The 17,414-nt window shown below is 41.2% G+C and overlaps 1 protein-coding gene across 1 annotated transcript in view; it reads left to right on the forward strand.

Annotated features, from left to right (window-relative positions):
• The window catches only part of LOC132846286 (potassium/sodium hyperpolarization-activated cyclic nucleotide-gated channel 3), a 17,559-nt gene extending 889 nt beyond the window's left edge, over positions 1-16,670 (forward strand). The window contains exons 1-10 of the mRNA XM_060870941.1: positions 1-133; positions 298-965; positions 4,297-4,615; positions 4,729-4,839; positions 9,645-9,806; positions 10,297-10,515; positions 11,503-11,649; positions 11,751-11,991; positions 12,280-12,444; positions 12,658-16,670. The exon at positions 1-133 is cut by the window's left edge and continues 889 nt beyond it. Coding sequence (XP_060726924.1) covers positions 355-965; positions 4,297-4,615; positions 4,729-4,839; positions 9,645-9,806; positions 10,297-10,515; positions 11,503-11,649; positions 11,751-11,991; positions 12,280-12,444; positions 12,658-14,936 — 4,254 coding nt within the window. The 5' untranslated portion in view covers positions 1-133; positions 298-354 and the 3' untranslated portion in view covers positions 14,937-16,670. The remainder of the gene's footprint in view (positions 134-297; positions 966-4,296; positions 4,616-4,728; positions 4,840-9,644; positions 9,807-10,296; positions 10,516-11,502; positions 11,650-11,750; positions 11,992-12,279; positions 12,445-12,657) is intronic.
• The last annotated feature ends 744 nt before the right edge of the window (positions 16,671-17,414 follow it).

A 17,414-nucleotide genomic window follows, 5' to 3' on the forward strand; every position in this document is an offset into this window, starting at 1 on the left:
TGGTAACACAGGGGGCTTTCTCTGCTGATGACCCCACGAAGGCACGGAGATGAGGATGAGGATGATAGAACGTCTGCGCTGAAGGACAAAAAGGAACACGCGCGCGGCTGAATGACGCTCCAAGGGCGTTGAGGTGAGCAGCATGGAGGACGGATGGGAGTCAGCGCGCGCACTGAACACCCGATGAAAGAAGCGAGCGACTTTCACTTTTCTAAAGTGCACGCACGCGAGGCCACGTTCTTGTGTGTCCTGATACTTCATTGTCTCTCTCTGTCTGTGTGTCTGTGTGTGTTATAGTTTAAGTGAGACAGTAACAGGTCAGTGTGTGTGTGTGTGTGTGTGACCTCACGCACCATGGATGGAGCGGTGGGCGGGGCATCATCGGACTCTCGGCCCCTGCGTAATGGAGACACCAAGCGGCGCAGCAAAGGGAGTCTGCCGTCCCCAGGTTTCCGTCTCTCTCAGGCATCTCTGGATGGTGAAGTGGCCCCCAGACGACGCCCATCTGTCATGAGCTCGACACGAGATGGTACTAGTTCGCTTCGGTCTGGCACGGCAGCAGGTACGCCCACCACACCCGGGCCGCCTGGCACTGCACAATGTGCTTCCGGGCCACGTACCGTAGGGTTTGCTGCGTCCCGTGCTGCCCTCGCATCCACCTCATCCTCCTGCACTGGTGTGGTTGTAGTAGCTGCTGGAGGCGGAGTCACAGCCGGGGCAGAACCAACCACTACCATGACAATGGCGGCTGGAAGTCCAGACATTGTTCCTGGACTGGATGGAGAAGAATATTACAGCTACTCAAACCAGTCAACATTTATGCAGCGGCAGCTTGGTGCCATGTTACAGCCCGGAGTCAACAAGTTCTCACTGCGCATGTTTGGATCCCACAAAGCCGTTGCCCTTGAACAGGAACGACTGAAAAGTGCCGGCGTGTGGATCATCCACCCATACAGTGACTTCAGGTACAGGGGACACAGGAAAGGGGAGGGATGAGTGTGAGATGAATTAGAGACACATACTGCTGGATGGAGGGATAATCAGGTACAAATAGAATAGTGAGTAGAGAGGAAAGTAAGAACTGGGGGCTTCTCAATGAATCGTGTGACAGAAACAGAGAGATCAGTGTGGAGCGTGAATTAAGCTGAGCTCACTGGAGGAGTAAAAAGTGTAATAGTAATGGAGGAAGAGAGAATTATTAATTGGGGGATGGTGTAAGTGAAAGGTGTAGAAAGAGATGAATGAGTGAATCTGTACTAGCTGGTGGATGAGAGTGACAGAAAAATATTCAAGAAAACACAGATAAAGAGACAGTAGAGACAGAAACGAAGGAGAGACAAAGTGTGTGTGTGTGTTGCACATGTGCATAGGAATCTCTGGGCCGTATGAAAAGCTAATAGAATTTAGCTTTGTTCTTTAGCTAGACGTGATCAAGTATATCATATTTAAAATTTACAAGTTCATGTACACCACATTCCTCTTAAAACCTCATCATCTGTAGGCAAATTCAGTTCAATTTTATTTGTATAACGTTTTTAACAATCACCATTCTCTCCAAGCAGCATTACAGAAATATCAAAATCTAGAATAACAATGACAAGATTTCAAAGCTGATGCTTTACATTTAGAGTCTGATGTAAAGCTTTTTACGGAGATGGGTTCATGTTGTTACTCATACAGATGAATGATAAATGATTTAGACATCCCAAGTGTACTATGGGTTCTCTCAGTTTAGTGTTTGTGCCATTAAGAGATTTTTTATTTCTAATCACATTTACAATGAATGCCTCATTGATGTCTTACACATGGAGTGGGTGATTATGATGACCTTAGATTCATGAATGTTTAAAATGTTTCCAAAATCTGTTTTTACAGAGAGGTCATGGCATCCAGCATCACAGGTATGAAGCAGACTTGATTCTGTCTTCTAGTTTGTGCAGCCAGCTAATCTGGGACCTTGTTAGGCAAGCTATTGTGAATGAAAGTGCGGAATGCTGAGAAAGAACTGGGTCTTTAAAAACACTTGCAGTAGGAATGTGCCTTGGAGGCATGTGCATAGCCTTTGTATGATGTTCTGTCCTCCTTGGTCATCGTCCCTGAGAGGAGCTGTGACTGAGATATGAAGTGAAGAGGGTAGGGCTGAAATCAGCAACACTGGGAGGTAGGAAAGCTGTGCCCACAATTTTAGCACATATCTGATGCGTCTACAATGGGGCTCCGGAGGAGGAACTACTAAAAAAAGTAGTAGCCTGTCATGCAAAGGAAAGAGGCAAGCAGGATACAGAAATTGTAGAATGGCATCCACATTAGACTGGAATGGAACGATGGCATCTGCTGACAACTGAGACACCACGTTCATATAGCTGCACAGAGAGCAGAAGTTTGTTGGTATTGAGTTACAGCTGATAACTGGATAGGGCAGCAAAGATTATTGATTTGCTTGTCATGAAGTTCACCTGTCATCCCATGTATGAAAATACAATCAACATAAATAACCACAACTGGGATGTCACCCAGCATAGAGACAGTTACCTACTGTACTGAATAAACCTGGACTGGAGTAGAACCTGTAAGTAGGAGTAAGTGGTGTGGCCTTTTTTTTTTTTAAGAATAATTATGTTTGTCATTCTCTGTGACTGTATACAGTATGTTGTAGCAGTGTCAAATCAGCAGCTGTAGTGCTGTCAGGAACTACACAAATGCGAAAGAATGCGGCCATGTGACAAAGTGCGTTTTCTTTATGAGTTACCAGTCTGCACATTACAGAGAGTCTGCACAGCAACACGGGGCTCAGTGACCTTGGGCTGTTACCAGCAAAACTGTTCACTTCTGCCTGTTGAGTTAAAGCTCATTTCATGTGTTGATTAAAATCTGCAGTAGCGAATGCTAATGAGCAGCGAATAGGTGAACGGCACAGTGTCAAAGTTTTCGTGGAGATTTTTTCAAGTCTTTAACATTAGAATGAAGATCAAAAGAAGAATACAGGAAATTACACTCACTGTGCTGCTGAAATATTAATTAAATGGTAAGAGCCAAGAATTATACAAAATATTACATTTTTTTCATCAGTAACTAATACACACACACACTCACATACACACACAGGCTTTTTCTTGTATTTTGTAGGTTGAGATCTCAATGATGAGAAAAGAAAACGTGTGACACACCTTTTCATGGCTGTTCTTCTGCCAAATTCCACCAATCTCCATATTTCCTTTAGGTAGAAGGTGACAGTTCTGCTTGTTGGAGAGAAAAAGAACACGGATTAATAGGTATTCTCTCGTCCTGTAATGGTTAAAGTGTACATCAGGTACAAAGTACAGACGGGTACTCCAGTAAGACTAGCTATGACATCATAACTAAAAGGGAGAGTCAGAAAGTGACACAGACATGAAGACTTCACAGAAGTATAGAACACAAACACTCTATGTTCATTAACCCAGAATGTGTTTTCAGCCTGGATATAAACACTGAGACTCTGTCTGAGTCCTGAACACTAACTGTTCGGCTCTGTAAGAAAAAAGCTCTTGGCTCTGACCTAATAATGAAAAGGTTGGGCTGTGATGTAGGGTATGATTTTGTATGAGATGTATGAGATGTATGAGATGTATCATCTGATTATATCAGATGAAGTGATTAGATTTTGGAATTGATTCAAACAGTCTCAAGGTCACAACAAGTTTGAATGTCTGAAATAGCTTTCTTCAAGTGTATTTTAAGGGTTGCGGTGGCATACAGATTAGTAGCAAGAAGCTCTAGACTTGTTGATTGTGGCGGTGTCCTCATTTACATTGGTGCTTTATGAATATATTTTAGCTTTGATTTGAATGTAATTTTGTTGAATTTAACTGTGCAGTGAGGAAAAGGCATGAGGCAGAGATAGAGGTAGCAGAGATGAGGATGTTGAGGTTCTCTTTAGGAGTGAAGAGGATGGACAGGATTAGGAACGAGCACATCAGCGGGACAGCTCAGGTTGGCTGTTTTGGGGACGAGGTCAGAGAGGATAGATTGAGATGGTTTGGACATGTACAGAGGAGGGAGATGGTTATATTGGTAGAAGGATGTTGGAGATGGAGCTACCAGGTAAGAAGTCAAGAAGAAGGACAAAGAGAAGATATATGGATGTGTTAAAAGAGGATATGAAGGTAACTGGTGCAAGAGTAGAGGATGCAGAGGATAGAATTACTGTAGGCGGAAACACATGATTCACTGTGGTGACCCCAACGGGAAAAGCCGCAAGTAGAAAATGTTGAATTTAACTATGCAGCACATTGACTTGATTCTCTCTATCTTCAGGTTTTATTGGGATCTACTGATGCTTCTGCTGATGATGGGTAACTTAATCATCCTTCCAGTGGGAATCACATTCTTTAAGGATGAGAACACACCACCATGGATCATTTTTAATGTGGTGTCAGACACAATGTTCCTGGTGGACCTAGTTCTGAACTTCAGGACAGGCATCATGAAGGAGGACAGCACTGAAATCGTGCTCGACCCCAAAGCCATCCGACACAACTACCTAAAGAGCTGGTTTGCCGTTGACTTCATCTCCTCCATCCCTGTTGACTACATCTTCCTCATGGTGGACCTGGAGGAGCGCCTAGATTCTGAGGTTCACACACACATTACTAAATGATTTTATGATCTCTTACCTGATTTTAAGTGAGCTGTGATGACTTTAGTGAGCGTCATGTGACCTTAATGATGTATGAATTTGTGTTTCAGGTGTATCGGACAGCTCGAGCTCTGCGCATTGTTCGTTTCACAAAAATCCTGAGCCTGCTGCGCCTGCTCCGACTGTCTCGTCTCATCCGATACATCCACCAATGGGAGGAGGTGAGATCATTAGCATCATCAGTAACATCTACAAACTGAGCCTCTAAGGCTCCACCCACAGATGGTGTCATACACTTTATAAAGTTTCTGCTCCCCTAAACTCATTCCGGATTGATTTCCTCTGCTTTTTAATCAGCTCCACTCTTCTCTTCTGGAAGGTTCTCCACTAGATGTTGGATTGAGTCTGTGAGTATTAGTGATCATTCAGCTACAAGAGCATTAGTGAGATCAGACTCTGATGTTGGGATGTTGAGGAGACTGCAGTTCCAGTTGATCCCAGTGGTGTTCAGTGGGGTTGAGTCAGTGCTCTGTGCAGGACACTCGAGTTCTTCACTCCAACCTTTACCTTTATATGATGTCTTCATGGAGCTGCTTTGAGCACAGAGACATTTTATATAATTGTGTGCTTCAGATTTTGTGGTAAAGAGACTTTTGGCCATATAGTGTACAGTATGTGCTGTACAAGCCAGAGGCAACAAGGATGAGCAAAAACTGACTGGATTCTTTACCTGGGTTTTCTAGTGATAAACATTTAGACCAGTCTAGAAGAAAAGCTAAGTCTGTCCATTGTGGAGATAATCAACCACTGTGTCATGGCCTTGAAGGCTAATCTAATAATCTAGAACCTATCTAGAATCTAGATAATGTGGCAGAGGACGCACATGCAGGTACAGTAGCTGTAAAGTCCTGCAGATGCAGTGTTAGTTCTAGTTGTCCTGTGTGAATGATCAGAAATGACCTTCACAAGAGATCACTCAGGTGCTGAAGCATTTCCTCAAAGAAGAAAAGCCTTTTTAAAGCCATATGATTATTGAAAGGCATGTGATTGATCTCCTCCTCCTCTCCTCCTCTTTTTTCAACAATATTCTCATCTCAAATCACCTAGAGTGCACCCTCTAAATCTCTAAAAGTCTCTAAATCTGCTGACTGTATTAAATGTCTATCAGTCACATTCATAGCACAGGGCCAGTCAGTCAGTTCACACCTCCATGTGGTCACTTCATCAGTTCTATTACTGTACAACTTGAAGGATATATACTGCTCAGTGTTTCTCAGTGTTTCTTAGAACCTACCAGAACTTCTCAGAGCTTTTAACACTGAAACTGTTTTTCCTTTACAACCTTAACATTACATGACACCATTACACCATTACATGACACCATTACATTACACCACTATACCATCACATTACACCATTACATTAAACCATTATACCATTACATGACACATTATACCATTACATTACACCAATACACCATTACATTACACCATTACATGACACAATTACACCATTACATGACACCATTACACCATTACATTACACCAATATACCATTACATTACACCATTACATGACACAATTACACCATTACATAACACCATTACACCATTACATTACACCAATACACCATTACATTACACAATTACACCATTACATGACACCATTACATTACACCATTACACCATTACATTACACCAATACACCATTACATTACACCATTACATGACACAATTACACCATTACATTACACTAATACACCATTACATTACACCATTACATGACACCATTACATTACACCATTACATGACACCATTACACCATTACATTACACCAATACACATAATGGCATAATGGCATACACATTACACCATTACATGACACAATTACACCATTACATGACACCATTACACAATTACATTACACCAATACACCATTACATTACACCATTACACCATTACATGAAACCATTACATGACACAATTACACCATTACATTACACCAATACACCATTACATTACACCATTACATGACACAATTACACCATTACATTACAACAATACACCATTACATTACACCAATACACCATTACATTACACCATTACAAGACACCATTACACCATTACATTACACCATTACACCATTACATTACACCAATACACCATTACATTACACCATTACATGACACAATGACACCATTACATTACACCAATACACCATTACATTACACAATTACACCATTACATGACACCATTACATTACACCATTACACCATTACATTACACCAATACACCATTACATGACACAATTACATGACACAATTACACCATTACATGACACCATTACACCATTACATTACACCAATACACCGTTACATTACACCATTACATGACACAATTACACCATTACATGACACAATTACACCATTACATGACACCATTACACCATTACATTACACCAATACACTGTTACATTACACCATTACATGACACAATTACACCATTACATTACACCAATACACCATTACATTACATCATTACACCATTACATTACACCATTACATTACACCATTACATTACACCATTATACCATTACATGACACCATTCGACCATTACATGACACCATTACATGACACCATTACATGACACCATTGCATTACATCATTACACCATTACATCACATCCCATTACCTTACACTATTACATTACACCCCATTACATTACACCCCATTACATTACACCACTTTACTTCTTACTTTCTGTATCCAACGGATTATCTATTCTGTGGAAAGTCTACCCCATAATTATATCATATCACTTTTAGGGGCATCAAAGAATGAATTCTAACTCCATCATCAACAATGGATAACCCAAATGTTTTAACATAAATCCTTCCCCCGGCATCTAATTTGCCAGATCCCAGACCTCTCTCTCTCTCCTTCATTCTCTCTCTCTCTCTCTCTCTCTCTCTCTCTCTTTCTCTCTCAGGTATACACACAATAATGGCATACGTTTATAAAGTTGAAAACCCATGATACATATATGCCATCATAGTATAGATGGCACCAGTATAGCCATCTTAATGTAGACTTGCATTATTCATTGCTAAAATTCCCCATCCATCTTTCACAGAAAAATGCTCAGACAACATTTCAGCTGTCCTTGGAGCTTCTCTTATCACTTGGGCTGTCCATCTGTTCATTAGGGACTGGCAGCAAAGCTGGTTCTTCTCTGAGTCCTTCACAAGTGGAAAGATGCCAAAATTCATCAACTGAATTTCTGACTCATTGAAATACTAGAATCCCAGATATTCTCTCTCTTCTCTTCAAGATTTGGGATGTCCACAGAAACCAGGTCTAACTAGCATTCTGTCCCAAACCTTAATAACATTGGTCAGAGGATATGGCACATTTTGTGTCCCCACCTGTACATGTAAACATATAAAATATAGTATTGACATCCAAACCAAAACTTTCACCTGCCTGATTTTTTACTCTTTTGTTTGGCGTAGCACGGACCTGCCCATGGCCATTGATTTGACTTGGTTTATCATGGCTGCTAATCAGGTTGTTACCGCGTTGCCTCTTTTCCTATTTGTTAATGTGTTTCAGTTTGTTTTATTATTACAGCTTTGTGTGGAGGAGACAAAATGTGATCATCACTGCACTGCTCCTGAATCACGTTTAAGATAAGGCCTGGGATAACACTTATTCAGGGGAGTCTTAAAAACAAAATTACTTTAGAAACCCTGACCTGCGAATATCTATCAAGCCATCTGTGTCTCTCCAATAATTGTCTTAACCCCTGTAGGTAGGTTAGATCCAATGTCAACACCTTGTTTTTATATCCTGAAAAAAGGCAGGTTGTTTAAGACCAGCACAATTAAACTCTCACTTCTGAGACAGATGCAGTGTATACATTGGGTGGTACATGTAATAGTCAGAAAATTAACTATTTAACTATATAGCTATTTAACCATATAAAGATATAGACAGACTATATAAACATCAACCAATGCTACATGAGAAATAAAACCTTGTACAGTGCAGATCACATGAAGGCCTGTACAGTCACATGACTGATCAATAACTGGCATCATAAGAAACAATGAACTGTTGTGTTGGTTAAATATCTTCTATAAAATACGATCTGATAACCAGAGTTAGGCTGTGATCATCAGGGCTATTGTTGTGGTAATGGTGTGTATTGGGGAAACCACTTTATAATTCGCTTGTTGAGGTGGGAGTGTTTTTTCCACTAATGTGGTGTTTAATCTCATACAAACACACTACTGCATTGTGTGGATTAATGCAATGTTAGTTATATATTAAGTATGGAATTGTTTCAGGATCTTAGATATTCTGTATGATCTTAGATTTAACACTGAATAATGTGGGTGTTTGTTAATGCAGTGTGTGTTTATTAATGCAGTGTGTTTTAAACGGTAAAACATCTGTGATATCTGATATTTGATACATTGAGTTAGCCCCTAATTACACAATTGCACTTGACTATATAGTGTATAGAGAGTAAATCGTTTATAATCCCGCTCTCTCTGGTGTCAATCAGATGGGGATGGGGTCCCTTTTAAATCTGGGTCCTCTAAAGGTTTTTTGCTCGTATCTTCTCAGGGAGTTTTTCCTCACGACTGTCTCCTCTGAGTTTCTCATTAGGGATAAATAGAAATTTGATACATTTTTATATTTCTGCAAAGCTGCTTAGCAAGAACTGTAAATTGTCAAAAGCACTATACAAATAAAATATTTTGAATTGAATTGTTAGTGTAAAGAAGAATTGGAGATTAAAGGTTAAATTTAAAAGACTAATGCTGGTCTAAAATCTGCAAAGTCATGTTAATGAGGAAAGCAGTAAATGTAATGTGCTAAAGTTTAATGTGAATATCATACTGCATGTAATAACAAACACAAACACACACTTTAATTACACAATCTATAATCAAACTCTCTAAAACCACACTATATAATCTCACTGTGTGTGTGTGTGTGTGCATGTTTTGATTATATCAGATCTTCCACATGACGTATGACCTGGCTAGTGCAATGGTGCGGATAGTTAATCTCATTGGGATGATGTTGTTGCTGTGTCACTGGGATGGCTGTCTGCAGTTCCTGGTCCCCATGCTGCAGGACTTCCCACATGATTGCTGGGTCTACAAGAACAACATGGTGGTGAGTGTGTATGAGTTGTTAATTGGTTTGAGTATGGAAGCTAAATGAAAGTGTAATTTATTAAATATTTATCCAGTTTGAAATGTCTCTCTTTTACACACACACACATACACACACACACTAACACACACACACACACACACAAGACAATGCTGTTGCTGATTCATGCCAGGGCAGGGTTTACAACATAGATTGCCATAGAAACGGTTGCCAGGTAGGAGATGTCCAGAAATTCTCAGACACATACATAAAGAGAGAGAGAGATAAAGAGAGAGAGAAGGAGAGACAGAGAGAATTGACTGATAGATTATAGAGTAAATCATTAGCTGACAGTTAGCTTATAATTTGATTAGCCATCTCCAAATTAAATATTTGATTCTATTTGAACTGAGTTATTGATAGTCATTACTTTTTTCTGTTTCTCTCTATCTCACATTCTGTCTGTATTTTTCTGCTTGTCTTACCGTCTGTCTGTCTGTTCACTGTGCAGAACGACTCATGGGGTGTGCAGTACTCATATGCTCTGTTTAAGGCAATGAGTCACATGCTGTGTATCGGCTATGGTGCTCAGGCTCCGGAGGGAATGACTGATGTTTGGCTAACAATGCTTAGTATGATCGTGGGAGCAACGTGTTACGCCATGTTCATCGGCCATGCCACTGCTCTTATTCAATCACTGGATTCCTCACGGAGACAGTATCAGGAAAAGGTATGAATGGAGGAAGGAATACTCCACATTTGGGTTACAATGACAAATGGGTAGATGAAGGAAACTAAACATGGTTGGATAAAAAAGACAAATATTTTGTGTTTAGGGATTAGGGGTTAGGGTTGGGGGAAATTAACCCCCAATGGAGCGGAGGAGGCACGGGGACAGAGTCCAGTCCCAGAAGCTCCCCTTATATATCATATAAAAAAAAATCTTATTTTGAGAATGTAAAATAAATATAACAATAAAAAATTAGAATATATAAAAAGAATAGGTTTAGGGCTAGGGTTAGACATAAACAACTGAGTGGATGAATTAATAGATAGACAACTATGTAACGTGTTGCCATTAGACAGTAGATAGATGGATGGACAGGTTTGGAATTAGATAAATGGATTAAACAGTTTTAATGGTTTAATAGTCTAATGGATACATAGATAGATGAAAAAATAGGTGGTTGGATAGGACAGATGTTTGCTTGAATTACTGATCATGAAAAAGCGGGTTAATGAATAAAAGAATTAGAGAACTAAGGTGGAACTCATAAAAGCTGCACTCACACTGACCCTTTCTGGATAAAATTGGACACCTCTGGAATAGAGGGAGGGATCATAGCTAAGTGGATGGACAGTTGTGCTTTCGATGTGGAGATGAATGGAAGGAAGGATAGAGGACTGGATGACAGAATGAAGGATTGTTGAGCTGGATGGAAGTCCAGATAGGGGAAGGATAAATTTGGATGTGGACATGGATGTGAGGATGGATGGTGGGCTGGGTGTTAGCATTGATGGAGGAATACACGGATGGGTTGATGAGGGGATAAAGGTGGCAGTGGATGGAGGGGTGAAGAATTTTTTCTTCTTAATCACAACGAGGGAGGTTACTGAATATTTGTTAAGGCTAAAATAATGAGTTATTCCTGTATGTTTCATAATGACCCAGTGATTAATATTTTGACTGAAAAACATGTGTATGTGTGTGTTACAGTATAAGCAGGTGGAACAGTACATGTCCTTTCATAAACTTCCAGCTGATGTGAGACAGAAGATCCACGAGTATTATGAACATCGCTATCAGGGCAAAATGTTTGACGAGGAGAACATCCTGGGGGAACTGAGTGACCCACTAAAGGAGGTCAGTCTCTCTCTCTATTTCTCTCTCTCTCTCTCTCTCTAACACACATCCAATGCTTTCACTTTTTGGACCCTGAGTTGTTGTTTTTCCTCTCTAAACAGGAAATTGTGAGCTTTAACTGCCGCAGTTTGGTGGCTAACATGCCTCTGTTTGCAAACGCGGATCCAAACTTTGTGACTGCAGTCCTCACTAAATTGCGCTTTGAAGTATTTCAGCCTAGTGACTTCATCATTCGTGAGGGGACCGTTGGTCGAAAGATGTACTTTATTCAGCACGGCCGAGTGAGCGTCCTCACCAGGGGAAACAAGGAGACCAAACTCAGTGATGGATCATACTTTGGAGGTGAACACATTTATTTTACAGAATATAATAATATATATTATAGATTCTGAGATAACTGGCAGCTACTTACAGTGTTACAGAATTATCTATAATTACATATAACACACAGACAGATAGATAGATAGATAGATAGATAGATAGATAGATAGATAGATAGATAGATAGATAGATAGATAGATAGATAGAAAACTTGTACAGATCAATAGATGGATGATTTGCTGGAGGGACACAAAAATTGGGTGTATGAGCAGATGTTATGAATTTTGTCTGTGTGTGTGTCTGTTGTAGAGATCTGTCTGTTAACCCGTGGAAGGAGGACAGCGAGTGTGAGAGCTGATACATACTGTCGTCTTTACTCTCTGAGTGTGGACAGTTTTAACGAAGTTCTGGAGGAACACCCGATGATGAGACGAGCATTTGAAACAGTCGCAGCTGACCGATTAAACCGCATTGGTAACTTTTATTTTATTTAATACGCTATGATGAAAACATGAGCTATTTTATCATTGTGCATTTCATCATTTATTTATATTTGTTTACTTCCACCTAATGTCCATACATCATACGTTTGTACCTCATTGTTTCAGCTTCATGTCACATAATAATAATAATAATAATAATAATAATAATAATAATAATAATTCAATATTCATTTGTGTGCACCAGGTAAGAAGAACTCCATCCTCTTGCGAAAGACATCTCAGGGTGGCTCTGTGGCGAGCAGCACTCTGGGTCGTGGGGGTGGGCCCGGGCCTGGGCCCGGGCCCGGTGGAGCCAGCAGTGGCCGTGGATGTGCTGGATCCTGTGACAGCATTTTAGTACAGCAGATTGTCAAACACGACAGCATGCCAGCCATGCAGGATGTTGCTACTGGTAACTGGATTGGGGGTACAGGAGGGACTGTTGCTGGGGGAGTGTCCTCGCACCCACGGCCAGTGATCTGGGCTCCATTAGTCCATGCCCCCTTACATACTGCAGCAGCTGCCTCGAATGTTGCCATTACTCTTCTCCAGCAGCAACAGCAACAGCAGGGCATGTTTTTTCCCTCCACCCTCTCAATTTGTCCCACCTCTATACCTGTTTGCCCCTCTCCTTCCTCTTGCCCCCTCTCACCTCCACGTGGTCCTATTCTTCCACCTCGCCAGTCCCTTAGTGCTATCATCACCCCCCGTGGAGGCCACACTTCCAATAATTTAACTCCTTCTCCTTCTGCAGCAGGGCTACCGATTATCGGTGGAGCAGGAGTCACAAAAGCACCTTGCACTCCCATGTCATCAGTCCCTGCCCCTTTGCAGGCCACCAGGACGCTGCACAACCCCCGCCTTCAGCCAGAACCAAGTGTTATGGCAGGAGGAGGGGCTAATACATTACCTTTCCAGAAAGCCATGCCTCATTACGCTGGAGCCAAAGAAGCTCTGATGCGTCATGTTGGAGGTGGGAGCACTCAGGGCCTCCCCTCGTTGGGTCGTCTGACTCAGGAAGCCCGTTTGCTTTCTGCCTCTCAGCCCACCCTTCTCCATCGTGGTTGGCCACACCCACCTCTCCATAGAAAAGCTTCTGGGGGCAACTTACTTCCTGCTCCTTTTGTAATGTCACAAGCTCAATTTGTATTGGGGGGTAGTGCAGGAGTGCTTAGCTCTAACAATCCACAGGTGCAGAAAACACCTGCACAGACATCTTTGCCCCTCCCATCTCCACGCACACATGCACAATCAGCCACACATGCCACACCCTCTCCCACTAGCTCTTCCCCTGCAAAAACACATGCTTCTTTCTCTTCAGCTCATGTCTCTCCAGCCTCAGGTCCTGCAACTTTTTCCCCACTGATGCCCCAATCCCAGCATCCAAAACCTACCCATCCACAGTCCCCTTCCCCTACTTTTTCCACTTTGGATATGCCCTCGTATTCTAATCCCACTCCCTTGGTACCACCCCAAACTCAGAATAGTAAGCCCTCACCCACTTCGCCTTCTCAGCCTCAGAGTCCTCGTTCAAAACTTTCTCAGACTCCTCCTCCACCTTCTCCATTATCCTTCACTCCATCTACAACTCCATCACATACTCGTACCCCAACACCCACTCAAGCCCTACCCCCAATCCCAGTTCCCACTCAAACCAGAACAAACACACCAGCTCAGACTCCAACAAGCTCAACAATCCAGACCCAAATAACAAATCAGATTCAAACTGTAACTTCTGTGCAGATGCCAAATGTACTTTCTCCAGCCCGCTCGCCACCCACCCAAAGCCCAGTTCAAACCCAGACACAAACTCAAACTGCCACCACGGCCCAAACTCTAAGCCAGGTTACACCTCAAACTCAACCATCTGTTTCAGTTGTGTCCCAGACTTCAGCCACTCTGCAAATTCAAAGCAGGGGTATACCACCATCTCCAATCAATGCCACACAAATGTCAGCTCAAGAAAATACAGCCAGGTCTCCACTTACTCAAAGCCAGACCCAAGTGCTGATGCAAAGCCAAACTGCATCTCCCAGTATGACTCAAACCCTGAATTCTCTTCTAATTTCAACCACTACTCAAACTCAGCATTCTACTGACACTACATCCCAAAATCCAACTCTAGTCCAAACCCAAACTCTCAAACAAACTCCATCTTCCTCTCTTCCATTCCTAACACAAAAAGCTTCTTCTACACTTCAAATCCCCAAAGCATCCCAAATTCCAGCACCAGTTTCATCCATTCAGCCTCCATCCACCCTCCAATCTCCACAGCCTTCTTCTGCCCTCTGCCCATCTCTACAGTCTCCAGCACCTTCTTCAAACCTACCTTCAGTTTCACCAGGACTTGCTAAATCTACCACAACCTCTGATTTAGGGGCCACAAACACTGCCTCCTTTAAGTCAGGAAAATTAGACACAGCTGCACTAGCATCACAGAAGGATTCTGATACACTAAGACACAAGCTTCACACTAATATCTAAAGGGTTGTAGGCCATCAAAGCAAGTTTAGATGATCTAAACTGTTAATGTTCACTGTTAATGAAGAATACACACTAAACCTATACTATAGAATGCAAATGAACTTGTTCAGCAGCTGTAGTGAGTGAGAGAACATCAAATATCAGGAACAAATATTTATTTACTTTTATTCATCATAAAAGAAATTAAACTGTTCCTGTAATGATCTGTATAGCATTTTAAATATTTCACACTGAAACACTTGGAATCTAGAAGGTAAACAAGTGTGATGTCATCATTTTCTAGCTCTGTCCCTTTCAGGCACCTTCTATTCACCAAAGTGTAATATAATGTAAATAACAATATAAATATAATTACTAATTATAAAAATAGGCAAGAAATATTTCTGTATTAATTAGGACCAATCCACTCATGATGTCTTGTCTCAGGTGTTCGGTGTTAGTTTGAGACGGTGCAGCTCTAGTGTTCTTGTATGTATGTATGTCACACACACACACACACACTCACACACACACACACACACACACACATATTACTGTGATTACTGTGTGTTTTTGGTGTGCAGTAATGTAGTTCCTTATAGCTCTGTAAATATAACAGCTTCTCGGTCGCTCTGTGAAACACAATGACACCTGAACACTTCCCCTCACTTCCTTTTAAGTCCTCTCAGCCATCTTAATGGTTTTTGCATCATTCTGGCAGAGTAAGTTAGATGTATAGTGCCATAATCAGATCAAACATGAAAAAAAAAAATTTCTTGGTACTTAGTGTTCACACTGGACTTTACCAGTAGGACAAAAGCTAGCTAACTCACATCAGCTGGAGACTGATAAAACATTATCATCACCATCATGCCTTGTGTGAGCACTGCTTGAGAGGAAGATGTTGGTGAATGCTTTGCTCAATTTCTTATATTGAATTTTTGATTGTATGTTCAGATTGGGTGCAGCTGTCTACCTTCATGTGCAGTTAGCACTGTAATGCAAAGTCATGAATATTAATCTAGGTATTTAGGAAGCTACACTGACTTTTACGAATTGCTGCTGAACTTTACTTCTTTACTGTTCAAGATCAGTCTCACTTCTCTAATTATCCACACTTTTAGAACAGAAAAAGACCACTGTAACCCAAGCTAGCTAATTAGCTAACATTAACAGTGCACTTGATCTCCTACTAGCTCACGGACCACACTGACTGTTCAGTGGTATGATATTCTTTATGCTCTGCCAACTGAAGTTCACAATAGTTCACAATATAGTTGAACACAATTGTGTAGTGGTGATACTAAATGTAACTTTAGTGTAATTCTAATCTTTTATTAAATCACCAGCACTGAAGGAGGTGTTCATGTATTGTATCCATGCTCACTGTGTCCATCCACTGCTGCTTAACTATAGGTTACACATTCAAGATAGCTAATTCAGTTGACTCATTCACAGCTACAGAAAAGTCTCCTCTCTCAGTTGCCTAGCAACTGTGTTAAACAAGCTTTCCCCTGACAATCAAACCAGTTCGAAATCACTAAGATTTTAATATTAGGGGAATTGGAAATGGTCATAGTGGAGACAAAATTGTTCAATGTTGATGAGTGTTCTGACTGTGTCGTTCATTTCCATCTGTATGATCAACACACACACACACACACACAGGCTGGATGTTAGCATTCTCTTTTCTAAACCATGCTGCCTATAGAGTGTGCACTTATGGACCAAATAGGTTTTATTTTTTTGTTGGGGTGTGTGTGGGGACATTGGCTGCTGTGGTGGTGCCAAAGGGGGGTGGGGTTGGGGGTTTTGGGTACTGGGGAAATTTAGGGTGACACAAGGGTGTTGGGGGAGGTGATTTAATGTAAAGTGAATTATGGTGCATAAGGTGATTTTAAAAAGAATAAAAACAGTTTAGAATCAATGTGCTGCAAGTCCTTTTACTCTCTCATACGTGTTTCACTCTTAAAAATATTCTCATCATATCTGACTGCTCACTGACCACAAAGCTATTTTTATTTACTGGATGGTTTACATTTATAACTTCATGTACTAATGGAAAAATAATTTAGAGAACAATCTTCATTATCATCGTCGTCATCATCTACATCCACATTAATCTGTCTCATCTGAGGAGACTGTTACTTGTGGTGCTTTAACATGAAAAAGGAAACTAAAGTTTAAGCATGAAAACTTAGTGTTGCTCAATTCAGAGCAGCCTTTGGATAAAATACACCAAGAAACTCAGAGTTTGTCTCAGTGTGTCATACATTCCAGCTGTTCAGATTGGAGGTGATCCAAAGGCTGGAGGTGTAGATGATGGTGGCAGATTAGCTCATCTGTCAGAGGGGAAGTCAGCAACAGGCTGGATGTCTCTCTGTCCAATGTCGGGCAATGGGGGTTTGTGGCCTCTGGGGCAGGTTTGAGCATCAGCTGCAGAGGTTGAGACAGGTTAAATCAGTCTGAAGGTCATGATGATTCTCACCTTTGTGTTGT

This window comes from Tachysurus vachellii, chromosome 5 (genome assembly GCF_030014155.1).
Source record: "Tachysurus vachellii isolate PV-2020 chromosome 5, HZAU_Pvac_v1, whole genome shotgun sequence".
Classification (NCBI taxonomy): domain Eukaryota; kingdom Metazoa; phylum Chordata; class Actinopteri; order Siluriformes; family Bagridae; genus Tachysurus; species Tachysurus vachellii.